The 26377-nt window shown below is 42.7% G+C and overlaps 1 protein-coding gene across 1 annotated transcript in view; it reads left to right on the plus strand.

The window, feature by feature from the left end:
• Positions 1 to 26161, plus strand: part of PLBD1 (phospholipase B domain containing 1) — a 36437-nt gene extending 10276 nt beyond the window's left edge. The window contains exons 3-11 of the mRNA XM_088532861.1: positions 5565 to 5648; positions 7568 to 7706; positions 12585 to 12749; positions 13862 to 14006; positions 20329 to 20529; positions 20627 to 20767; positions 23757 to 23942; positions 24443 to 24549; positions 25962 to 26161. Coding sequence (XP_088388987.1) covers positions 5565 to 5648; positions 7568 to 7706; positions 12585 to 12749; positions 13862 to 14006; positions 20329 to 20529; positions 20627 to 20767; positions 23757 to 23942; positions 24443 to 24549; positions 25962 to 26129 — 1336 coding nt within the window. The 3' untranslated portion in view covers positions 26130 to 26161. The remainder of the gene's footprint in view (positions 1 to 5564; positions 5649 to 7567; positions 7707 to 12584; positions 12750 to 13861; positions 14007 to 20328; positions 20530 to 20626; positions 20768 to 23756; positions 23943 to 24442; positions 24550 to 25961) is intronic.
• The last annotated feature ends 216 nt before the right edge of the window (positions 26162 to 26377 follow it).

A 26377-nucleotide genomic window follows, 5' to 3' on the forward strand; every position in this document is an offset into this window, starting at 1 on the left:
ATATTTAGTTATAATTGTTTGTTGTGCAACAGAGTTTCACTAAGGCTCTATCTAGAAGCTTTCATCTCCAAGTGATTAATGCAAGGGCTGTCATGACATCTACAGAACTCTAAGTAGCAAGCCCAGTCAGATGGCAAATAAAGCTCTATCTGTTCTCACTGCTTCCATACTAGAATTTAAGTCTTCTTAGCTTCCATTCCTTTAGACTTGAAGTGAATGTGGAAAAGTATTTGCAAGTATTTTGTTGTATGTCGTAGTCTATGTGCAAGTTCAGGGAGGGAGTTTTTTCTGTGTTGTTTTTCCATAGGTATTAATTGAAGTTGCTCAATGATGGTGTTCCCAAGTGACAGTTCAGGGTTTTCTCCTGCTCCAGACAAAGTGCTTACCAGGGCTACTTTTCAACCCGATTTGTTATTGCAGTGCTGCTAGTGCCACCACTGAGCAGCCTTTGCCTAGAGGTGGATCTAGCAGAAATAACAATGAAAAGAGATGGAAAAAAATTGGAAATGAAGTTGAGGGTTTGGTTTAATGAAGAGGTTAGGAAAGCAGGTGTGAGACCTGTGTGCATTTTGCTGGTTTAAAGCAGTTTAAGAATGGGTTAAGATGCAAATAGAAATAACCAAAGCCTTTCTTAACTTGAGGAAACTTTATGAGGAAATCCACTGAGAAATTCTCTGACAGTGTAATAATTGTCGATGATCCTCATCACTAAAATGACTGTCAAGTGTTATACATCCCATTTGAATTTAGTTTTGGGTTCTGTCTTTGTCCCTTAGTATGTCTGTGACTGTACTGGGAGCATATTCCTCACTGAGGGTTATGAATGTTAACCTTTATCGTCAGATCTTGTAAAGCTATTTCAGATAAGAGGTTATCTTGAAGTTAAGAATACCTATCCAAATGGGCTAATGAGCAGAGATGAATTGTGCTATGCTTCACTGACCCTTGCAAAGGCAGAATTTATTACCTCAGTATTTGCCTGCAAGACCTTGGTGTGTCTCCACTTGCTCAATGTAGAGATTACTGGCTGTTGCTTTCACAGTGGGTTTGCAGTTGCCTAAACTGCAGGAGTAGTGAGAACCTGCTAAAAATTGAATACTTTGTTTCCTCTCAAAATCCTGTTTTCTCCTTCTTTCTCTTGCCCAAAGTTTCAGAATCCAAATTAATGCTGAGGCAGACTTTCCTAGAGGACAGTTACCGACGGCCTCTGTATCAAGCTGGAAATGGTCTCTCTCAGCTTGTAGTTACCGCTTCTGTCAATCTGCCTGACACGCTCAGCCTGTATGCAGGGAAGCTCCTCAGCACTGTTGATACTTCCCTTGTGAGAAGAGGGCTTCGAGTGCCTTCATTCTCCTTCGGTGCACGTCAGTGCCCACAGCAGCTGCACAGAGCTCAGTGTCCCTTTTAGAGGGCTATCCTGTCCTGGTAACAGCAGGGAAGAGTATAACAATCTGTTCCTGAAAGCTTTGCTTGCATCAACAACCGCTCCCTTTCAAACATTGAGCTACAGGAATATTCTCTAACTTAACTGTCATGCTCCATTACACTAAGGAACATGTAGCTCCTAGCTAGTTTTCCTCACAGAATTTCTTTAAACCGTCAAATTAAGGAACTGTTTTGCTACCTTGTACCCTTTTATTGCGTAGGCGGAGAAAAGGAGGTATCCTGCTATCCTTTAACTGCATTAACTTTTATGAAACAAAATATTCCATGAAGTGAAATTAGTACTTCCCTTTCCCTTGAAAATGCATTAATTTATTTCTGCCTAATTGTGCATCAGTATGTTCAAAACTCTGCTGATTGGACAGAACAAAACCCAAATACTCGTACCCCTTTTATTTTAAAGAATTGCATCCAGAACTCATGTAGCTTAGTGGCCCAAGTCCAAGCGAAGAGGGAGGAAGATGAGACAACAAGGGAGAACAAGTTGAGAGGGGAGTAAAGTTGTATATTTCTATGACTTCTTTTGGATTCCCAAAATCTCAGATGCCATGAGCAGTCCCTGCTATTAATAAATATATACGCTGTAGTGCATCTGAATAAAATAGGTATATAGCATTTCTTCATTGGGGGATTCCAGAACCATTTTTTGGCCCAAGCTGTGAATTCTTGCTTTACAAGTTATTTTGAAGGAAGCAGGGGGAAGAGGAGGTAGAAGTGCTCCAAGTTTTCAGAAGTGAAAGAACTTAAGGTATCTATCTCCTTGTTTGGGCAGCTAAAACCAACGCTCTGCCATGAGTGTATTTGTTGTCTTTGAACTCTTGAATTCCCCCTCAAGCTGCTAGCCTGCACATCCGTGCTGAGATGGGATTGCCCAGTTCTCCCCTGGGGCACATCTGTGGCTGCACTGCCCTGCAATGTGGCTTCAGTGGTGGGTTGGGAGTGAAGATAAATGCTTGATATTAGGGGCCTCCACTGTACAAGCACCACCAGAGCTGGCTCTGCCATAGCCCCCAAAAGAATGACATTAAGCTTGGTAAAAGTCCCCATTAATGCATAATTTCCTACAGCCTGGACAACTGCAATCTCCAGCTGTCTTGCTTCCATTTGTGGCAATGACTTCATGACGGAGAAATGACCCAAGGTACTTTCTTGGAGAAATCCTAGAATCTTGTCAGGAGAGCTCTGATTTCAAGTACTGTACTGACACAGATATTTTGGAAGCCTGAGCTGAGGTTGAAATGCAGGTTCCTGCAGGGGCTGTAGGTCAAGAGCACTCCCAATTCAGAGACTTCCAGGAATGTTCAGCCATCTCAGTCCTTGCATTACACTTAGGGCATGAGGAAAGGTTTCTAGGCACAGCTGGACCTCTTGATGTAAGCATAAGAGTGACAAAATAGTACCCTTAAAGGATAAGCTTTGTTCTTGGTAGGAAACCAAGCCCAATGCAAGACAAATGAATTACAAATAAACAATCATGCAAAGGACTGTTTTGCCTTGGATTTCTGGAAAGAATTCATTTCACTCTAGCTTTATAGCTGAGTTAATCAGTCCATCCTATGAGTCAAGATAGGAAGGCAGGCATTTCTAAATGATAAATTCATTTCTTTACAGTGTAGGCACCTGATTCAGATAGTAACTATGTATTTTGCAAAAGCATGTATTGGTGATCCCTTTCCTAGTGCCTGGAGTGTCAGATATCAGTGTTCTGACTCCAGTCTCTCACCTCTCTAAAGGAGCAGTCCTGTTATCCAGCCAGAGTTGCTTGTCCTGGTTTTCTTGGATTTGAATTCCCCTCCCCAGCTACAAATGGAAGTGCTACTGAGGCCTCACTTCATTGGGTCAATGGCAGAGCACATGAACATCTGTGGCATTAAACACATACTTTTAATCAGTTCCAACAGGGACATATAAGATACCTAAGAGCAGGCTTTAACTTTGAAGCATCATTAATTGAATTATTTTATTTCTTAATGTGACCTTAGCTGACCTGAGTCCTATCATGATCCTCTCTAATTTTAAGAAGTAGAGCTCTGCTTTACTGATTTTGTACTTTTCATCCCCAGCTTTGTAATAGCCTTGCATTTGTTCTCAAAGTTACAAAGCTCTGCCTTACTATAATGGTTCCCTTTATTTCAGAGGATAATATGCTTGAAACATGCAAGCCATACACATAGAGGCTTTGTTAAATAAAATAAAAAAAAAAAAAAGAAAAGAAAAACACAGAGCAGTTAGGAGAAAAAGTTCAGTAAGAAGCTCTTAAGATGAATCATTTTTGACATTCCTTCCTCTGCCAGTGTGATGCAAAAAGGAAGGCCATTGAAGAAGGTAATTTCAGTTGCAAGCCCTTGGAATGCCCAAATGAAGATGCTCTAGGTGGTGGTTAAACTTAGAAGCCTGCACATCTTTCTACCTTTTTCTAGTCCCATCAGAACTCTGACTTGTTGTATGGAGCATGTTGCAAGAAAATTTACCTCTAAAATTACTTGGGAATTTTACCTGTTGAATTTCCTGGGACCGTGAGGGTGTGGGATATTGATCAACCTCTTCAAGCTTCTTACCCTCTTTAAGAAGTGTGATATGGTTGGGGCACATAGTCTTTTCTTCAATGGGAAACTTGGAAACGACAACTGATAGTGTGGCTGCAGCTTCATGGCAGGTGCAATAGCATGCAGCTGCTGGAGATTTTGCTTATTCTCCTGCACATCCTAGCCCCCCTTCCACAAGTCCTACCTCCTAACCTAGCAAAAAAACTGCCTTCTTGCACCAGCTCTGCTGCTTTTCTGCTGCATGATAATCAAATTCTAACTAATTCCAATATTCTGGCAAACGTGCCAGAAAAATACTTCACTTCCTTGATGATTCAATGTTTTGCCTGAAGGTCGTGCAGGCTATTTAGATTTTGTAGTCAGAGGGTGCCAGAGTTGACACATGAAGCAAAGGTTTCACACAACCAAGCGGTACCTAAACAGCTGGAAAGCACTGAGAGAAAGGGGGAGAGCAGCAGTTCGGTATCTTTAATTCCCGGCAAGCTGCTCAATCGTCTCTGCTCTGGTCTTCGATTATGCTCCAAGACAAATTATAAGTAATAGCTGCTGCCTCTGCCCCTCCCAGAAGAAGTTGCCCTCCTGGGTTTTAACACAAGGAATTCTGACTTACTGGCCTGCACTTTCCTCAAGGCTGATGTCTGTTTCTCAGTTCTGCTTTTGCTCTCTCAGCACTTGGTAGGAGCTGCTTTTACTGACGACTGATGTAGGTCTACTAGCTTCAGACCTCAGCAAAAATAGCTTCCTGCTTACCTTTAAACCAGATTAAGAAGTCTGATGGGAGGAAAAATAACATAATGAAAATACAAAAGTTCTATTTTGCCTTGATCAGGACAATTTCATTTTACCTAAAATGGAAGGATATTTTTAATTTTGAGGCACTTGAGCTCTTTGAAGGTTAATTTCATCTTGAATTGTTCAGTTTTTCATTTCGATTTTTTTTTTCCTCTTTATTAATGGGAACAAAACAACAACTGAACTCAACATGAAATTCACAATAATTTTGTTCTCTACAATGCTGAATTGAATCAATCTGTATTCTTTTGGAACAAGCAGGATCAACTTTTCATTTTTAAATATACACTTTAAAAGGTAGATATTTAGCCTAATCAGTAAGGAGAGAACGCTTCGTTAATGGTATGTAAAATTGTTAGATATTAATCAGTGAATTATATCCCCTCTACACCAATGCTTTCTTAGTTCGAAATGGAATAGTTATTCAATAAATCATTTCTTTTATGCTTTAAATTAGCATGCTAGGACTTTCAAGATGTTGCTGGCCTGCAAACCTTCCCTGAACTTGAATTTTTGTTGCAAAGTAGTTTAATCTTATTCTTGCATCTTTTCCATTGAACAAGAGTTTAGATGGATATGAGCAAGGCCTTTTATTTTAATTACAACCATTTATTACTTTTGCTGTTTGTTATGCATTAAAAATGGAAAGCCATTTCCATGATTTGGAAGATATGACATTGTGGGCTGTGCTGCTTATGTATCAATGCTTGTTTACCAATGGGGTGGAGAGGGAAAGGGAGGAAAGATGCAAAACAGTAACTTTTGCTGCTCTTGTTCTTTCAGGCAGATGTACGACCATGCTGTAAATATGTATCCACAATTAATTAAGAATCCCACCGTTCGAAGTGGAGTTCAGAGTTTTATGGCGTATGTATTAAGTTATTAGAAAATAAATTATTTAAAATCTGGGTTTTGAGATTGTCAGTTTTTCACTGTTTTGAATCCTTTTTTGTATGGGCTATAGAAAATATGTGCTTACTCTTCATCTGACTGTATGCCATTAGTATAAAAAAAAATCTAAACGTACTAAAGCAGAGTCTTTAATTCTGTTCACTCAAAAGTTTTTTAAAACTGTCCTTATGAAGGGATAAGGCTAATGAAATCTGAAGCTTATTCTAGTTAATAGTCTTTTCTGAAAAGCTGGGGTTTTGAATGTTATATGGAACAGTGTGGTCTCTTGGCACCTTAATCTTTTTAGCACTGTGTATCCTTTCCTTCCTCTGTTAGGTTTGTGTTTTGTTTGCTCTACTACTGAAGTGAATTCTTTGCTAATCACAAAAGTCCTGGTTACCTTTTCTCTTCAGCTATATAAATCAAAAGTAATTCTACTCAAATAATGCAGTTACACTGGTGGGAAATTACAAGTGGGAAAGGAACCATGCCAGGTACTTGGAGATTCAGCTGTGACTACCAACTTTTTTTTTTTTTTTTAAATAATAATCTCCTTAGGCTTAAGTTTCCTTCCATTTCAAACCCTCCTGTAAAACTTTGGTCACTTCTGTAGCTTTTCCTATTTTCCCCTCATTTTATGCTTCTCACATTAGGATATATATCTGATTAATTCTGTTGTTGTATGCATATGAAGTCTACTCTATGGTAGCCTATTCGGATAGAAGCAGAAAAGAACACCTTTGTGTGCTCTAGCTGTCCGTCTGTCTTTCAGCCTTGCTGCCATTCTTGTAAGAAAAAATGCAGTAGCTGCCATGTCTAGGCAGATTTTTTTTTTTTTTTTTTACAGCGATTTGGCATTGCAACCGTATCCCCAGCGATGCATTGTTAGGGTGGCGGGAGCAATGCTCCATGGCCTTGTGTCATTTTCCTGTTGCCTGTATCATAGACACCTGCAGAACTGCTTTATTTTATAGAAGTCTTGTTATATGCTGCTTCATACTGAAAGCCTGTAGCCCTGAGTGCTGGAACCATGTGCCTGTTTCTTCTGACATACTTCTTCCTCTCGTTATTTTGAGAAAGTAAAGTCAGGCTGACTTCTGTCACTCATACACTGCTGACTGCTGGAAGAGTTTGCATCCTTGCCAAATTGATGCATTCTTTTTTGCTGCCATGTGTAATGCTGGATAGATACAGAACCAGAGGCCAGAATCTGCTCCTGACTTACTCTAATAAACTGTGGTTCTTTTATGGCCCTGTGACTACAAGCCAAAGAGAGTTCTTGGAGATCCTCATACTGTTGAATGCTCTTGCTGCAGGGTCTCTTCAGCTTGTATTTCCTTATGCTGTAAACCAGGGTTCTCTGGCAGGTAGCTTCCTGACTGGATTTGGCCCATGGGATGATTTAGTTTCGCATCCCATGTTTTCCTCACAGGAGGATAGTCATGGCTGCCAGGCGGCGTTTGAGCACCACAGCAGAAAGCCTTCATTGCACTTGTACCCAGGAGAGGAATACTGGCACTTCAGACTTTAGGTTTTATCCTAAAGTAGGCATTTAAAGCGAGCTATTCAACTGACCTATCAAATGTTGACTTACCGTTACTGAGGAGGGGAGGCTGGTCTGACATAGACGAGTCCCTCAAAGATGCAGTGTCCATCTCTGGTTGATGTATAAAAGATGTGTGCCAGTGGAAGCGTTCTGCTTTAGGTGCCTGCATGGATCTGGACATGTACACCTAGAAGATACAACCCCTTCATGCCTGCTGGATCTCCAAACCAGGATTTCCCTCAAACACTAGGAAGGGTCAAATAAGGGCCTGCATTTGTCTGTCCCATACATTATCAGTTATACTCTAAAACAAAAACAAGAAAACCCCAACCTGTTTGTTCCTCTGCAGGAGACAAGATCAATGGACAAGACAGCAAATCAGAAATAATAAAGATGACCCCTTTTGGAGGCATGCTGGCTATATTATTGCACAGTTGGATGGTCTGTACATGGGAGCCCTCGAGTGGGCTAAACTACACAAGCAAACAGTAAGACTGATGTATCTGTTTTTTAGTAGTTGGGAATGGGATGTCATAGATGGGAGTGGAGTAGAAGAGAATCTGGTAATACACCATTCTACAAAAATTGCAGTGGCAGTTCAGCTTGGATAATATAACTGGTCTGCAGTGGTGTGTGAGGAGGCCTCCTCTGAACTGGACTTGTAATCTGGGGCTCTCCCATGCCAATGAGATCGGGAATGGTTTTCGTATGTAAGGGCAAGTATTGGAAGGGCACAGTTGGGAGCTACAGCTTTTGTTCTTATTTCCAAGTATAAATTAGAATTTGGAGTGTGCTTTGCATTGCTCAATGTCCTCTTCTTTTTTGTTTTCTCTTTAAGTGTCCCATAACAAAATGTATGGTTAGTGCTGTGGCAGGACAAATGATTTTTTTTTTGGGTTCATATTAGAAGTTGTACTTGAAATTGCAATTACCACATTCCAGATCATCAACTTTTGTGCAGTAGCAGCGATTCATTAACTCTACCGTAGGCATAGTAGTTTGTAATGCTGTTGCAATAGTCTGGCAGGTTCTTCAGGGTGAAACTGAGGATTCAAGTAAGTGTGGTTGACCGGTTTGTCTTAATTTAACCATTATCAAGGATGACAGAGGGTCCTGAATTGTAACAGGTGAATTTCAGTAAAATACCCACCTCTTTCCTGTGTAGAACCTGATCTAGATCTTTCAGGAATGGCAGTCAGCTCAAACTCAGAGGAAAAGGACAGCATCTCTTCACAAATTATTATATTATTATAGATACTTCCCGGTGGACCTGAATTGTAGAAAAAAATCCAGAAAAGAACTCAAATTCTGTTCCATAACACCTGTATCTGGAAAGCCCTGTGAATCTCATCTTTTTATTTTTTTGGATAATTCAGAATCCTTTAGATTTAGACAGGGTGAAAAGTGCTAGCTTGTGTTGAGCTATTGCCTTAGAGGAGACATGTCCTATCTGCAGTGTCTGTTCTGTGATAATCATTTGTTTAACTCTTTGATGTCAAAAAGTGACCTTTGAAGTGACTAAGTCATTCTGGCCTTCTTTCAGTCAAGGCCTGTTGCATCTCAATAGCATGCTTTTGTAGAAATGGTACATTTAATAGAAGTTCAGAAATGTGGTATGTATTTTTAATCAAAGCAAAACATCTTTCCTGTCTGTGTTTGGCACTCAAGATGGTGCTTTGGTTTCCTCTGTTTGCTACAGCCAATATGCTAATGTTAATGTCTTGAACATGGTTTGGACAGTGGGGTGTGCACCTAGACCTCTGCATTTCCTTGGCACCAAAATGGTGCATGACAGCCTTGCAAAAGAACATATGGTTCCATTACTTGGATACCATTCCACTTCTCAAAGATTTCCAGAGGAATAGACCACAGTATGCTATTTGTGTACCTATTTGCTGCTGTTCATATCCCCTTCAGTGTATAAAGAGCTTGAAGATTGCTTCTCCAGAGGAGAAGGAGATGGATTTCAAAGTTCTTAAGATTTAATTTTCCTTCTAATGAATGCTTATTCATGGACAAACTGCACTCCTGAGTCTGTTTTGCATGAATATTATAGAATTCACTATATCTGCCGCAAATAACCAGGCCTTATTATAGACAGAATAGTTAATTTAGTCTCTTAAGTATTTGATAGTAGTGCTAGTATGTATTTTTTTATTCCTGTAATAGGGAGCATATGTTTTGCTGCGTACTGTTGCAGATTCTTTTCTAAATCACATAAAGCTTGATGTCCTGCAGGGCTATTTTAGATAGATACTTCCACTGTAGACCTGCTTGGTGACAAGGTGTATTTTGAACCTTTATATTTTGAGTTTGACGTTTGCAGGTGTCATTAAAATTGATGTCAACATCTGAATACATTTTCATGCTAAAGTGTGAAATTATTCCATCTGGTTTAGCAACATTTTTATATCCAGTAAACAAACCCAACCCTTCAGTTAAGACAATTTCTGAAGGAGGGGCACTCAATGAGCATTAAGCCTTTTCATCTGCCTAATGCTCTTCCTAGGCTGTGATTAATCTTGGGCTTGTCTACATAGGGAAATTACTATTGAAAAGGAGGTGTAAGTTTTAAACAGTACAAAGATTCTAGGACAGTCCTCAATTTGTACTTCCTTCTTTTGTATTGAGAATACTCACACATGGGGAAGTTACTAGAAAACAGTCTATTCTATCATCCTATGTAGGGGCCTGTTCTTAAAAAAACAGCTTTTAAGGTTAGTTCTGTTATCTTTTAACATCTCAAATTTTGTTTGTCCTTAGAGCTGATGGAAAGCTTTCAACAGGGTAGGGAGACTCACTTTGATCTTTGCTACTCTGGGGGGATGGCCTAGAGAAGGTGCCTCACATTCCAGCAGAAGGAGTTTTTCTCTCGTCATGGTTGCGTAGCCTCATTGTTCGTCAGCTTAACTTCTGCCATTTGCTCTTCCTCAGGATATAAACCATGTGTACAAAGAGTTTTTCTGTCATTGCCATGTGAAATGGGAGAAGGTGATTAGAAAAGGTCATAATATGCCCTGATATGGACCCTGTTTAGTACCTCATAGAATAGGGCTCTCTGAGGTCCATATGCTGGACCTCAATAATAGCTCTTTTCAAGCTGGAACTCTCAAGCTGGTGAAGGATGCCTCAGGCTGCTCTGAGATTCCCAAATTTGGCCTGTATTACGGGCACGCAAATCTTCTTTTTGAATGCATTCAATGCTTCAGAGAGGCTCTGTGCGCCGTGCTTGTTGGACATCGGATGGCCTGTCCTAAAGAGGAAGGGGGTTATTGAGTGAGTTATTGAATGAGTTCTTAGAAATAAACTGGAGGAAGATTTCCTTGTTCCTGAAAAAGGGGAATGAAAACAGAATTCTAAAGGGTGCTTAACAAGCTAGTTCCTTTTTCACTTCTCTAATATTTTGGTGAGTTTGGGGAGCTGACAAGCTAATCTCGCCCAGGGGAACACTTGGAATATACATAATCTTTGCTGCTGTATTAAAGAGGGTCTTTCCTCACACCTTCTGGCCAGATTTGTGTGCTTACAGTTCTGAGAGCTGCCTTGTTTAGCACATTCCTGTCAGCTTGAATGAATGCCATAGTAGTTAGAGCATTTTTGCCTATCAGCGACTGTATGATAGTGCATAAAAATGAAACATTTTTAAAAATGTACAGGTAATTCTAAGTGGTGCTATAGCAGGGCCAGTGTGGCTACACGTGGATGTTGCAGTGAAGATAGGTGTTACAAGGAAGAATATGGAGTAAGAGCCAATAAGAGGACAGAATTAAAATTCCTGGAGGCTGGCGGAGCTGGGCGTTCTCATCCGCAGTCCTGCTTGTCCCTCTGTGACGGTCCTGTTTGCTGGTCACTTTTCTGCCTGACTTCTGCTCAGAGTTAGCAGCTTTGTTTGTGTAAATGGGGTGTTGGGAAACAGCTTCTCCTCATTGTACGTTTGGCTTGCAGTCCTTTAAATTCAGCTAAATCACACATGGGGAAAAACCATGCTCTCTATATGGATTCCCAATAGTTAACAGTTGTGAGGGCATTTTAATAAATGATTCGTACCACCTATTTGCTTAAACTATCCAAATATATATGCCTTGATTTTTATTTGCTGAGGCCTCTGTGGCTCCCTGTTAGTGTTCTGATAGCAAAAATGTGGTGAGCTAAAGCAATATAACATATGTCAAAGTGTGCTATGCATTTCTTCTTTAAACTACAGCTGCTGCTAGGGTCTTCTGCTGTGTATGATGTTAGTTGTGAGTGGTTTATTTCTCTCCCTTGCATTGGTGAATATTTTGTGAAGGTTTAATTCCTTCCCTGGGATATATGCACTAGAATTTACTTTTTTTTTTTTTTTTTTCTCTCTTGCTCGTTCTCCTCTCTGCCAGAACAGCAGATGGTAATGCAGAATTCAGCCTTCCAAATAAAAAGTAGATGTTCTCTGGATTTGTCACCTTTCATCTCTTCCATGTCATTTGACTCCCCTCTTCTGGGATGTCAGCTTTATGATTTAGGAAGAGTGATTTATACTGCAAGCAGTGTATGCATGTGCTGTATGATTATGTCCTGTTCTAAAAATACTAATCATATGCCTACAGTGATATGTGTTCTGTCTTTTTTCCTTAAGCCTTGCCCTAACAAAAGGCATGGTGTAAGCAGAAATAGGAAAGATTCAAAAAATTCTCTTAACACAAGAGGCTAGATCAGCATTTATCATTTATTTGTGAAGAAGAAAGTAAGAAGAAAAACCCGTTCTGCAGAGTGGGTTGTACTGTGAGCTGCATGACAGAGAACCCTGGCTAGCTCCAACCAGAAGGGGATTTTGAAGGCTCTTAGCTGAGTGCCTTTTGACTGACTTCCTCTGTTCAGCTAGTTGCATAGTGGTTTAGTATTGTTAACATACCTCATTTTCCACTTTTGTTTTCTTCTCAGCCCTGAGGATGCATTAATCTCAGTCTTTACAAAAATCTGAAAGCTCACCTCAGTGTTTCTTAATGTAAGGCTTCTCAAAGGCATTTAGATAATTAAAAATATTTTTGTTTGAACATAGTGTAAAAGCAGCAGCAGACTGATCCACGTGCTGTTTGCAAAGGCACACAAAGGTCTTAAAAGTTGCTGTCAGCATGTCTTTTTTTCCTTAGAAATGTTGGTACTAACAATGTCACTACACTGGAACAAGGGCCAGACTCTTAAAGACAGTCAAAGTGCCCAGTTGCACACTCTGTTTTAGTACCTGGGCCTTGTGAACAGATATTTACATAAAAGAGAAAATGTAAGAAGTTGTTTTGAGAGCGAAAGAAAATAAATTCTGCCAGATAAGATTGTATTGATTTTTCTCTGTCTGAAAATGGTCCCGTGGTCCCTCTTTTTTCTTTCCTCAGCCACTGAGCATCTTTGATGTCCATTTTCTAAATGCAGTTGGAGACCTGCTGGACCTCATTCCTGCGTTATTTGAGCATCCTGCACGGAGTGGACAATGCAACGTGGAGCCAGGAGGCCATGGGAAGTATCAGTGGGATATGGGTCACTGCTCTGCTCTCATCAAGGTGAGCGCCAAGAATTTCATTTCCAGCGACTTGCAATGTCATGAGTCTGTGTTTCTGTAGTATGAGCTGTTTGTTCCATGCGCATAAAGGGACCGTGTTATCGATCAAGGCCCTTTCGCTTGTGCTCGCTTGAGGTCAAGAAAAACAAATTGTCAATGAAAGTCTACTAGAATTACTAAGGAATGGAAAACCTCATGGAGAGGAGAGCAGAAGAAAGTGAATTGCTTTACTGAGCTGAGCGAAGGCTGAAAGGGATAGTGTGAATGCCTGCAAATAAGTCAGAGAGGGTTGAGAATTGCTTAAGCTGAAGGACAGTGCTGTCACAAGAAGAAGTGGGTGTAACTGGCTCATGAATGAATAGTCTGGAAATCAGAAGAAGGTTTCTAGCAGTAGCAGTGCTACTCTGAAAGAGCTTTCTAATGGGAATGGCAGGAACAAACGCTTTTGAGATAGTATTTAAGCATCTGACACATCATTGCCATAACTCACTTCTTTTCAGAGTTGAAATTGCCAGTTAGTAGAATATGAAGACCCCATGTATCCCAGAACAATAATATTTGCTTTAACTAGACAAGATTTAAGCATTTGCCTAAAACAGCAGACTTCTGAGTTAACAACAAATCTCAGAACCAGAGAAATGTTTTGGATAAGATGTCCTATCAATATGTATTTACTTTGCAAAATGAATTTGCTTATCTTTGCTTCTGTACTTCCCACCCAGAAGAATTTTCACAGAAACAGCATGTTCTAAGTTAATGTTGGAGATGTTTATAGAGAGCTGATTTGAATGTGCAAATAAAAGGATTCGGGAGGAAACCAGGGAAACAAAATGTATCATGCGGCGCAGGTGTCCAAATCAGAAACCCTAAGCTGTTTGATTTTGAAAAATAGCAACTAATTATTTGAGAACAGTACATTCTCAAGAATTATTCCGAAAGGTTTCAGAAATTCATTGTTAGGTACACAATTAAAAGCCCAAGAATCTGCTCATTCTTGAACAAAACAATTAATCAAGCCACTTACAGCAAGTTTTCCCAGTTTCTCTGGAGTATGAAACATGAAGAATGTGGTAGGGCCTGAAAATTGTTCATTGTCCTGCTTCTGTTTTCTAGGTTCTGCCTGGATACGAGAATATCTACTTTGCCCATTCCAGCTGGTTTACATATGCAGCCACACTGAGAATATATAAACATTGGAACTTCAATATAGTTGATCCAGACACTAAAACCATCCGTGTTTCATTCAGTAGTTACCCAGGTAAGGTCAAAAAATGAGGATTCAGCAGTTACCCAAGTAAGGTGAAAAAGAAAGCCCCCTCCCCAAAAAAAGGATATGGATATACTAGGCCTTTTTACTGTCTTTCAGATGTCTTTCCTGTAAAAACGATAGTACCACAAGAAGCATTGAGTTTGATCTACCTTAATTCTTTTTCAGACACTGAGAAGGGAAAATTTCTTCTTTACTTTTTAGACCTGAATATGTTGTTGTCTTTTTTTTGTTGTTGATTAATAGACTGCAGTTCTCTGAACAGTACTAGTTAAATATTCTACCATCTCTGGCACAAACAAGCTGCTTCGAATTCAGCTTGTGTTGTCTGCAGTCATCTTGACTGTTGAACTTCCTCTCACCTTGCCTGTGAATGATTAATAGTAATAACTCAGTTTTGAACACTGCTGCTTACCACTTTGGTATGATTCACGCTGTAATGCTGTAATAGCATTAGTAGAGAGCATGCAACACTAGCCATTTGAAATTGTAGAGATTTCTTTGGTGTTGGGTTATCAACCTGTTGCTGATTTCCCCTTCTTCCCCAGCTTCTCTACAGAGTTGCAGCAGAGGGGAGTATTCTTTATGTCCTTACTTCAGATGTTTGTAATATAGCCAGTCAGACTATTTATAATCTTCCTTGAGAAGATTTGCCAACATACAGTATTCTCGAGTTTCCTGGAAGAATGTTAGCAATTTTTTAGTGGCAAATTATTTTTTTTAGTGGTAAAACATGGACTATTGCTTTAAAAAAAAAAAAAAAAAAAAAAAAAAAGTAGGGTAGGACAGCAAATTATGAATGAGGAAAAGCTAAAGCAAAATCTGAGAATGAGTTAGTGCTGCAGAGTTTGGAAGGTGAAATTTCAAACTCAAAAAAATGCTCAGACAGTCAAATTTAAAAAATCTTTAAAGTGAAGCATATGCCATAAGAGAAACAGATTCTGAAGAAACTTTGCACTGTGGATTGCAAAATGCACTTTGCTGAACTGCTGTGGTTCCCTTGCTACAAAGCCAGGAGGTTCCTTTATGGCAGGGGCTCCTGAGATTGGCTGAAAAGCATGTTTCTGTAGGGTTCTAATCCTCCTCAGTGACTCTCAAGAAGGGAACTTTTCCTGAGAACTGGGCTTTTTATTTTGATAAAGGAGCAGAGGTATTTTGGTCAATGCCTGTCAAGCACACAGCATTTCAGGAGACCATGTTATCTCTACCTCCTCTAAAGGAGCTCCACTTGTTGCAAGGAATTTTGCCAAGCCCATGTTACCTGGTAAAAAGCCAAGGCTTGTGTCTGACTTGTCTGTCATGGACAAAAAGTCAGTCTGGGTCTGATATCTCATTTGAAAAAAAAAAAAAAAAAAAGCTATTGAGGATAACATTATTCTTTAGGAGAATGTGGCTGTTTCCTAAATGTTGTATTTAGTATCGTGCCGCAGATTCAAACTAGGAATCAGGATCACCCACACAGAGCTTTTTAATGGGCATAAATGCCAATGTCTTGAAGCTGTTTTGCTCCATTTGTGGACTCTTCCCATAGAATGAAATACAAATCTTCTGTTTTGGCCATGCTGATCAAGAGCATTACATGGAAGGGTACCTGAAAATTGTCTGTTGACATGTTGAAATGGTCGGGGTTAGTTCCAAAGCATACAAAATCCCAGTGCATTTCTTAAAAACACTTGCGGGCTACAGGGAGCTTCTAAGAAATGGCTTATTGAAAAACTTGGTTGTGCCAGGTAGCCCGGGCAATAATGTGGTAAGCTTTACTTCTACCAGGAAAGGTCAGGGAGAACTGTTAGAAAATGCAGTTCCCATGTCCACAGTGAAATTTCAAACACCTGTGAGACAGGTGAGGGCACGAAGTGCACTCGCTGACTCCCTAATTACGGGGCAGTATCACAAGCACTAGACAAGCATGACCCATTGAGTCCAGCAAACTGCATTAGCTGTGGGCGTAGCCCACAAACTTGAGGTTTTCCAAAAGATGATCAGGCGCTAAAGCACTGGCCTGGTCATGATCTAGGAACATTATGGAGGAAGGAGGGAACTGGCAAATTCTTCTGCTCCATGCTGTGTTGGGATGAAGCATTATATTTTCAGGGTGTCTGACCATGGAACTCGCAAGTCTTCTTCATGGGTCAACTTGACAATTAATTTCTTCCTGCATGTGAGCTCTCTCTCTTAATCTCCGCCTTCATAGGTACTAAGAACTAGAAAGAAAGTTGCAGCTAGTAGGCTTCCTTAAAAATTGCCTAGCTGATCTTAATGTGCCTGTGCATGAAGATGTTGACTTTTGGTTGGGAACAGAGATCATTAAAGGAGGCAGTTGTTCCTCCAGGCTGATGATGACACTCAAATGAGTAATTAATAGATTTTTGTCATCCAATAGCCTGGATATGATGTAATATTCTTCTGTAGTCCAAAGTTGAGTCAGAAAAGCTTGAAAAGCTTTGAGGAGGCATTTGTCTTCTGAGAAGGAATGTGCCAACTCCTTGATTTCTCTTGGGGTCAGAGAGTCAAATTGTCCAGATTGTTTGCTTATTTACCAAATTTCAAAAGACAGGCTCATATGCCCAGATTAGTGTTTGTTGTGACTCTGTTTAGCAAATAGTCTTAGATCATCTAACCACAGGGTATGTCAGCACATTATGGTACAGCTAGAAGACCTTGAGTTTGCTTGCCGAGTTCCTGAGGCTGAGTTGAGAGGTAGGAGGACAGGCAGCAACTGCAGACTCTGTTCCTGCCTCCCCAGTAGTTCCCCAGGGATCTGCTAGCAAGTGCCAACACCAGTGTTATGGTGTGTTGTCTTCCCTGCTGCTTTCTTGCTTTTAGAGCAGCAATAGTGCTATGGAATCGCAGATAAGTGGAAATGAAAGGAAATGGTAATCTCTGCTCCTGCAGAGTGATTTAGCTTCTTGCTGCTTGTTTCTACACTAATCCTAATTCTCAACTTGAATGTCGCTGCTGATCTTGGCCTTTTCTACCATTGAAATCAACTGTTCAGAGCAGCTCTGTGAACTTAATGAAAAGGAAGAATATCCGAGGTGAATGCCTGTGCTCCCCTGATTGCTGTCTCTCACTCGAGCATTGGGCCCAAGTGCTTAATCATGTGGTTGGTGAATCTGTACGTATCAGAGAGAAATTGTGTAGGGCATGTGGCTGTTGCTTATAGATGTTGCCTGAAGGTATGCTTTTTGTTTAGAGGAATAAGAAATGTGGTGGCAGGGACCAGAGGAATGTTGTGGTTCTGCAGAATACACATGATAAAATGGGCAGAGAACAACAACAACAACAAAGCCCTTGCTCTGTAGTCACTGCTCCTCATTGCCCCAGTAGTCATGGCAGATCAGCAGACTGGCAGTTTGTCCTCTGCCATCAGCTGGGTCATGGGCTTTTGCTGGACTCTTTGTTGTTTCCTTGCTCCTTCAAACCTCTGTCTGAAGTTCGGGGGCAAACAGAGAAGAGTATCTGAAGTGCCTTAAGTCTGTGGTCTCTTCATATCCAGTGTGGGGTGAGCTATCGGTTAGTGCCCATCAGAGATGCATGAGTACAGGTAAGGCAGGAGATTGGTCTTGACTAACTGATAATGGGTTTAAGAAAGGTGATCCAAAGACTCCCTTCCCATTGTCCTGGAGCGTTTGCAACCGAAGCACTGAGCATCTCGACCAGGAGCTACTCCCATCCCAGTGAGGAGATGTCTGGACCTCACGACTCTGGCTTGTAGACTACAATACTGTCCCTTTCTGTACTTGAATGAGCACAACGACCTGACAAAATACGAGAAAAACAAATGCTGCTTGGTTCAGAAAGCAGCAGTCTGCCTTTAGTAACAATAGCTGCTGGGAGCATGTCACCCCTCACGTGCTGTCCTGGGTGCTGGCTCCCTGGAGGAAGCTGTGGCTCGGATCTTGGAAAGTATTTCGCTTTGCTTGATGGATGTATAGTGTCACGATGAATGAAAACTTCACAGTTCTCCAGCAGTGTTTGGAAATGGAGTCAAAAAAGTTCAGACCCGGAAGATGCAATCAGAAATGTTTGTGCTTGTTTCTATGTAGGAATAGTAAGGCTCATAGAGGAGAAAAAAAAAATAAGAGAGAGAGTTTCTCATAAGAGTGGGAGATGGGTTTACAGAGCAAATAGGTAAATAGGTGAGCTGTACAGAGAGATAACAGTTTACGTAGTTAAAAAGACAAGAGTGAAACATGAGGACATAATTTCTGATATCTCTAGGCTTCACGTAGATTTTATTACTGTGTTTTTTTTTTTTTTTTTCCCTCCCTCTGGGTAAACCTGTGGTATATGTTTAATTTCCCTTTGTCTCAGGGATGGCTGTGTCCAAAGTCATACTGGCATTTATTGTCTCTGGGTAATTGGGCTAGTAAAGATTTATGCTGGAGGGCACATTGTATTGTAGAAGTACTGCCGGGTAAAAAAGTTGGTGAGTACTAAGCAAGAAAATCCTCTTGTTTTGGTTTAGCTGAGCTGTGCAATTTGTTTGAATTGCAGAGTTCAAACTTCAGTTAATTCAGCATCTGTCATTGTGTTGACACTTACTTTTTCTGTTTTAACTCAGCTTAAGTTGATTTTAAAATCACAAAACAAAACTTTTTTTTTTAAAATAGGGCACTCGGCAGTGACACTTGCATGGAATTGGCATTTGCTTCAAATTACAGTTTTTTGGTGATTTTTACTTCTGGTCTCTGTATCAGCACTCGACTTGTGAAGCAGCTGCTTGTTGGTGGAGTGCCCCATGTCTTGTGCAAGATCAATCGCAGCAGGCGTGTTTAAGGTGTTTAATTTCATTTCATTACTGTTTGAGGAAGAACTCTGTTTTTGATATGCTTTATTTAAAGTTACAGTTTTTTCCTGCTTGTTTGTCTCTCCAAGACCATGGGCTGGCAGAGCGCTCTGCGCCTGTCCTGTGCTGAAGTGTTCTTGGAAATCAGGAGACCATAAAGTAGCTTTTCATGGATCTGTTCTGATTTGAGGACTTGGAAGAAATCTGCTGTAGTGGAGCACTCAAACGCTACAGGCCTCTTCTGCATGGAGGAGGTCGAACTTTTCATGAAAGCCTGGGAATAGGAGGCAGGGATTTGTGGGTGGGTGTTTTTGTTTTGTTTTGTTTTTTTTACCCCTGATTCTCCTAGGTTACTGACTTTGGTTTATTTGCAATGAGGTTTGCTGTAGAAGATTTTATAGAGGAGCACAACAGCTACACCAAGTAACTGTTTGAGTAAGCTGCTTTGTCCTTGTAAGGCATGCTGTGCAGATGTTTAGACATGAAGATCTGAACTTTCTGATGCCATTAGAAACTCTTTGGTAAGAGTCCAGTTTCTGGAGGACATCCCCCTCAGGAGCTCTGTTAATATGACCTTACTGGGGACCTTTCTTCCCCAAGTTGGCAACTGCAGCTTTGTGGGAGCCTGGGGGATCTTCAGGGGGTTGAGGGGTGTGTAGAAGTCGGCTTTGCAGGTAGTTAGCAGTATCCTCTGCCACCCATGGCATCCCAGCTGACCTTAGCCGCTCTGTGTGCCACTTCTTGGCATGGGATCTGCAAACGGACCTAGCACTTCTGTTGGCATGCAACCTGGAAAGGAGACCTGCTCTGTCATCCATGGCCTCGTTGATTTGGTGGGGCTGCTGGGAGGTTTTTTTTTTTTTTTTTTTTTTAAAAAAAAAAAAAAGGCATGGATGATGTGTGAGAGAGGAGGAGGTAGAATGTTATCTCTCTTTAATGTGCAGGGCATGTTTTAGATTGAGGTGCCTGGTTCGTGGGCTTCGTTCTTTTTGGAGTAGTTACACTGCAAAAGAGTAAACTGGAAGGAAGGCTCTGCTTGGCTAATTTAGTCCAGAAGGGACTGCTGAATAAAAATCCCAAGCTGAAACTGCTGGATAGAAATCTGTTCATTCTGTGAAGTATGTGGGATTTTTTTATTGTTTTTTTTTTTTTTCTGTTTTTAACCAAACCTTTTAGTTATAGACTAAAAGTCTGGTGAGTATTTGTTCGTCATCCTCAGTGTAGGAATAAGATTATTGCTTTACATGTGAAGGGGAACCTTCCAAGGGGGAAAGCGTGTGACATAAACCTGAAGCAAATGCTCTAGACAGAAGTGGGCTGGGTGTCAAAACCATGAGGGGTAAGATGCCGTGCGCTGGAGGAGGCCTAGCCCACTGGCAGAAGTTGCCATCTCAACTTTAGTATTTGTATGATTTTCACCCTGTCTCACACAGTTTGATACATTCATAGTTTGGGTCTCTGTTTTATTCTGTGAGTATATCAGAGGTTCACAGGGATAACAAACTTTTGTATTTTTTTAAGGCTTTTTGGTGTCCCTAGATGACTTTTACATACTAGGCAGTGGCTTGATAATGTTGCAGACTACCAACAGTGTGTTCAACCAAACCCTCCTTAAGCAAGTGGTGCCCGAATCCCTGTTTGCTTGGCAGAGGGTCCGTATTGCCAACATGATGGCTGACAACGGCAAAACTTGGGCAGAAATTTTCTCCAAGTGCAACTCTGGTGAGTATAAACCATAGGAGAAAGGGTATGTTCCCTCTCCCCCTTGCACATCCTGCCTGAGCATGGCACGGGCACAACTTTATTCCCTCCTCCCCAGGGACCTACAACAACCAGTACATGGTGCTGGACCTGAAGAAGGTCAAGCTGCAGAAGAGCCTTGATGACGGTGCCTTGTACATTGTGGAGCAGATCCCAACCCTGGTGGAATATTCTGATCAAACAAATGTTCTCCGGAAAGGTAATAGCTCCTGTAGTAGCTGATGGTTTAGGAAAGCCAGATGTTTGTGCCAGCTGATAGAGAACCCTACTTCACACTTGGAAGGTGTTTTGGGGCACTAATGCTAAGATGTCGTTAGAAAGCTTTATGTGAACATAGCTCTGCTGCGATGTCCGTAACTTTGCACTTATTTCTCCTGTCTGCTGTGGTGGAAGTATGGTGAGCATCTGTATTTATTGGAATGGTGCAAGGAAAAATTGACTACTACTGTCTTCCTTCCTTGTTTTTCTCTGATACCATTTTTCCCTGTTTTAGGGACTTACAGGGGCAGGGGTGAGGTGTCTCTGGAGCAATGGTGAGGGCTACTGAAATTGTTCTGTGAGGACATGACTCTGCAAGCTTTATAAAAAGTTTGCCATTAGATTCAGTCCCTTTGCTGACCTTTCCTGGAGCCGTGTTCTCTCGTAAATGTTTGTTGTTCAACAGACTCCTCAATCCCACAGCAAGACTAATAACAAACTGATGGAAAACAAAAAAGGACTGATTTAGGTGAGTTGCTTTTCTGAAGAGCAACAGTGGCTTAAAGTGCTTGTCGAGTTGCTCACCCTGGTGCCTTCCATGTTTGGCAGCCACTATCCAAAGATAAGGTGATTTTGCCACTCTGGCCTGGTCAAAGTGAGTTAGCTGCTTTTGAACCAACTTCAGCTTTGCAACTCTCTTTCAGGAATAAACCTAGGAACAGCAGGTGAACAAACGTGTGTAATGTTGTAGTAAGGCTGTATCTGAGGAAAAAGTAAGCATTTTCTTATATGTCTTTAAAGCTGGCTTCTGTCAGCTTGTGTCTTCGTCGAGAGCGGGTAAATTAAAAACAAAACAAAACCAAACATGAATCTCATAGGTTTCATATACCTTCCATGTCATGTCAGGTGCTTTCTATATGTAAGCGAAGAAAACTCAGGAATCTTGTAGAGGAGGTGGGGGAGGATGGGACTGTCTCCAGTCTAGAGGTGGGGCATGGGAGCGGACCACAGTTGGGATGTTTCCTGGTCAGGAGTGAATTGCAAATCCAATCCATCAGAAGGAGATCCCAGGCTGGGATCTCCATCTTTCCCATCATAAGCCTCACCTTATTGCTGCACCCCTCAGTATGGCTGAGCTCTCTTGCTCTGATGGCAGAGCAGGCAGGATCTTGTTTCAGAGAATTTTTGCTGCTCGCGTGTTCTCCCCCAACCCTGCACGGTCGCTGCTGTGTTCTCCTCCCCGTTCACCCGGTCAGACCTAACAAGCAGGTTTCACTGGCTTGTGTTAGTCCAAGGGTGAAGTCTGCCTGAGGTTGGATGCTGCACATAGATGCTCCATGGGATTTGCTGGTTTTGCCTGGAAAACGGGAAGTCACTTACTTGAAGAGAACTTAAAAGGACTTTTTTTTCCCCCCCTCCAAGTGGATAAGGGAGGCATCCGCATGTGCTGTCTTCCTGTGAGACAGGAGTACTTCCTTTTGGATCGTAACCCAAACCTCTAGGTTTGGAAGCTTATGCACCCACATCGTCCTGCCTGCTTCGATACGGGGTGGCAAGTGGGCTCCTTTCTGCAGGATGCTGTGTTACAACCCAGCGTGCCCGTGGGACCCTCCTTCCTTCAGACTGGTCATTTAAGCAGATGCCAGCAGGTGTGGTAGCCCTGTCCCTGCTGCTGCACAGCCCTGAGCTGGCAGGGCCTCTGCTTAGGCAGAGTCATGGTGCTGCTGCTCTCTGCGTATCTGTCTCGGGGAGTTTGGGTTGTGTTTTTGTATCTGACTCCCAGTGAGTCCCAGTTACTTGAGCCTCTTGCGGTCAGACTCCTCACGTCATGCTGGACTGGTGTTAATACATGCATTTATCAGTGCCTAATCCTGGCACATGTGACTTGAGAAGCAGCAGTCCCTGCTCACAGCAGAAAGGCCAGGGCTTTGGGGAGGAGCTGAAGATGAGGTGCTCTTCGGACCAGCTTATGGTGTATGCTCTCTGTTTAAACACTCCTTGATGCCATGCCTTGCAAAAGAAACTCAGCATGGACATAGGTGTCTCTTTGTGTTCTCTCAGGACTCTTGTGCCCAGATCCTGATCTGGATGGCTCTGTGGCTCTTTGCAAGCATATTTGCTTCCTAAGCTAATCTCGTTCTAGACAGTCATATGTCACTTGTCTGAAACTCTCCTTTGGCTCTGGGCTTCTAATCCTGCTGTTTAGAAGTACCAAAACCTCAGGACAGTGGCAAATGTGCAGCTTTCCACCTTTCCTCTGCCTTGCATAGTCTGCTACTACTGCAGCCTGTATGGGTGCTTCGCTTGCCTGCTTCTTGTTCATCCCCATTAGCTCTGTGATTCCTATTTATCTATTTAATTCCAATTTGCCTTTTTTTTTCCTTTTTCCTCCTTTTTTTCTTTCTAAGTGCTCTTTTGGGGCCCCGAGTATGGCACAAATGCATGTTTGCTTAGGTGTTTCATTTTTTGAATTTCACTCTGCTCTTGTCACTGCTGTGTCTGCAGATTGCTCCTGGCATCTCAGCAGTTTCTCTTGCTCTGCTGAGCTGGGAAGGAGGGTGGGAGTCCCTTTGCAGTTCCTGCTATTCCTTTACAGGAATGTTTGGTGGAAGGAGATGATCTCCTCCTGCCCAGCTTGGGGGATCTTGATGTCCCCCAGAGCACTGGGATGTTCTGCGTGTTCACCTGAGACTCGGCTGCTGGGTGGGATGAGCCCTCAGGTGGGAGCAACTGGCAGCCTGGGTACAGTCCCAGTGTGCTGTACTGGGAGTCAGCTGAGGTCCTTCTGCTGACTCTTGCCCCATTTTGCTGTGTTCAGACCAGCATGATTTGTTATTCGTGGACATTCGATTAAGGCAATGCAGGATAATTTCTTAAAAAAAAAAAAAAAAAAAAAAAAAAAAAAAAAAAAAAAAGAGAGAGAGAGAGAGAAAAAAGCAGAGGGTTCAGCTTTTCTAAGTAACTCACAGCTTGGGTTTTGTCTCTGGCAGGTTACTGGCCTTCGTACAATATTCCTTTCCATGAAAAGATTTACAATCTCAGCGGGTACACAGCATATGTCCGGAAGTATGGCCTGGATTTCTCTTACGAGCTTGCTCCGAGAGCAAAAATCTTCCGGCGAGACCAGGGCAAGGTGACCAACTTGGAAAGCATGAAGTACATCATGAGATACAACAGTAAGAAACGTGCACTGTGGAGCTGATCTTAATAAAGCAGTGTTACATTTGGTCCTTGGATTATAGTGATAAGCCATATAGAGCAGAGCATTACCCACGCACACACAGAGCCAAAGGACAATGCAAGCTTACTGTTGAGGTAGGAGACAAAGCTAAAATTTGTGCAACAGAAACAAGATGAGGTTCCTTCCAGGGCACACTCTCGGGTGTGATGTCTGACCTTTCCAGAGGGTTTCTCACCTTCCAGGAGACTCTGAGGACTGCTGTTCCTCAGTACAACTGCAGCTCTCTGTGTCTTGCAAAGCCATAAATCCAAATCATCAGTCAGACTGGACCGGACCAGACAATTTTGTGTGAAAACGGCAGGTCCATTTGGTGACAGACTGGTGTACCTGTTAGGTACTAAACAGCTGTTTAGTAGCTTGGGGACTTTGCTCCATCAGTGGAGCGTTTGTGTAAAGAGACTAATTTGTTCTCTTCCATTTCGCATTTCTCCCCAGACTACCAGCGTGATCCTTATGCTGAACGCAATCCTTGCAACACGATTTGCTGCCGAGAAGACTTGAATCCTTCTTTTCCAGTGCCTGCAGGCTGCTATGACTCCAAGGTAAAGTGCCTTCGATTGCAGTGTCTGTTGCAGTGCCAGGTATTTGCTGTAGCCTGTTTGTGAATGTCAGGCTTAAAACACGTCTCCCTGCGTTAGTGGTGGTGGCAGGGCTGTGTGGCTCCTGCCTGTGTCCCCTTCTCAGACTGGGCCCTTCTCTGCAGTGAGTCCCATCTCCTGTGTACAGAGACAGCCTGGCAGTGATAGGTGGCACAAGGTTAGAGCTGGGCAAGGAGTGCATGGGAGCAAGTGCAGAAGCATGGTGCTCATGGGGGAGCTCCTGGCATGTGGAAGATAAACCCCCAAGCCTTGCGCAGGGGAGCCCATGAGGAGGCCGAAATGAGTCTTCACATTACTCACAGCAACAGCGATTGCTACACAGTCCAGGGTCGTGGCCTCCCCAAAGCCTGTGGGAAGATACTGTCCTCTTCCGTACATTTCTACACAGCTTGTTTGATATTTTCACTGTGAGGGGCAATACTTAACATGGGCTGCTGCCTGGATGGGGTGAGCTGGTAATGCATACAGCACTTTATCCCACTGGGAGCAGCCTGCTGCTTTTCTCAATTGTTTGGCCGCTGGGATGGATCCTGTGGAGACTGTTTTGGCATTGCCAGTGCTGAGCGTCTCGCTTGGCTTGCACGAGCTCAGGGCAGCTTGTCTACCTGCCATGGTGGCCAGCAGGAGCTCCCCGGGCTGGTTATTGCCTGGTGATCCCAGGGAATGGCCTTGCGGAGGTGTTTGCCAAGGGCAGAGCACCCTGGTTGTGTTGCCCTTGGCAGGGTGGTTAAAGGGCAGGGGCCTGGAGGAGAACTGAGGACTCACAGCAGGTGCTGAAGAAGTCAAGTGAGTGCAGAGAAGAGGCAAAGCCAGTCAGATCTGTTGTAAACACTGAAGACTAGCTGAGTTGGTGAAGATGGAGTGGGCTGGGGGCCTCTTGGGAGATGGTGAAGGAGAAGGTCAGGGACTGGACAAGTGTAATTTTCTGCTTCCTTTATCCTTTTCTGAGTTACCTGCCAGTTTCCAGGGGGACCACCCAGGTGCTCAACACGCAGCAGAGTTCAGTGCAGACCCTCGGGGCTGCAGCTCCAGCCCTTGTGGGGACACCTGAACACGAGGAGGATTGTCCTGGGCGCAGACGTGAGGCCCCTCGGTGTGGGAGGCGCAAAGGCTGCGGCAGCGCAGACTTCCACCTCGCTGCTGCCCTCTGCCCCCCAGTGCTGGCTGTTCATGGCTGAAGATGCTCTGGTGTTGGGGAGCAATGTTGCCTGACCAGCGTTCACTTCCCCTTGCTCATTTTTTTTTCCTCTTACTGTTATCAAATCTCCCTGGGCTGTTCCTGCTCCCTGTGATGGTGCCTGTTGAATCCCCTGAGCCCTTTTACCCTGACCTTAACCTCCTGTTCTCTGTTCCAGGTCTCAGATTTCCGCCTGGCTTCAGCTTTCACAGCTACTGCCATCAACGGCCCCCCCGTGCAGGGTGGGCTCCCTGTCTTCACCTGGAAGCGCTTTAACCACACACGACACCAGGGCCTGCCAGAGTCGTACAACTTCCATTTTGTCACCATGAGGCCGATCCTCTAGTGTCGGCACTGATATTCCAAAATGGCTTTTTTTAATGGAAATTTTAATTTTCTTGTGTATAAACCCACCGGGATGTCCACGTACCTGGGCCTCACCTGCCGTTCCCTGTCCTGTTTGCTGGGTCTGTTATGCTGAGATTGGCCTCCTGAGTCCAGCCCAGGGTCTTTGGTGACAACAGATCTTCTGAACTGCTTGGGTGGCCGTTGGTTTGATCAGGGTCAATGGGAAGGTCACATAAAGCTCTACTG

Source organism: Tinamus guttatus, unplaced genomic scaffold (assembly GCF_059628265.1).
Source record: "Tinamus guttatus ecotype Peru unplaced genomic scaffold, ASM5962826v1 Tinamus_guttatus_pri_ptg000472l, whole genome shotgun sequence".
Taxonomy (NCBI): domain Eukaryota; kingdom Metazoa; phylum Chordata; class Aves; order Tinamiformes; family Tinamidae; genus Tinamus; species Tinamus guttatus.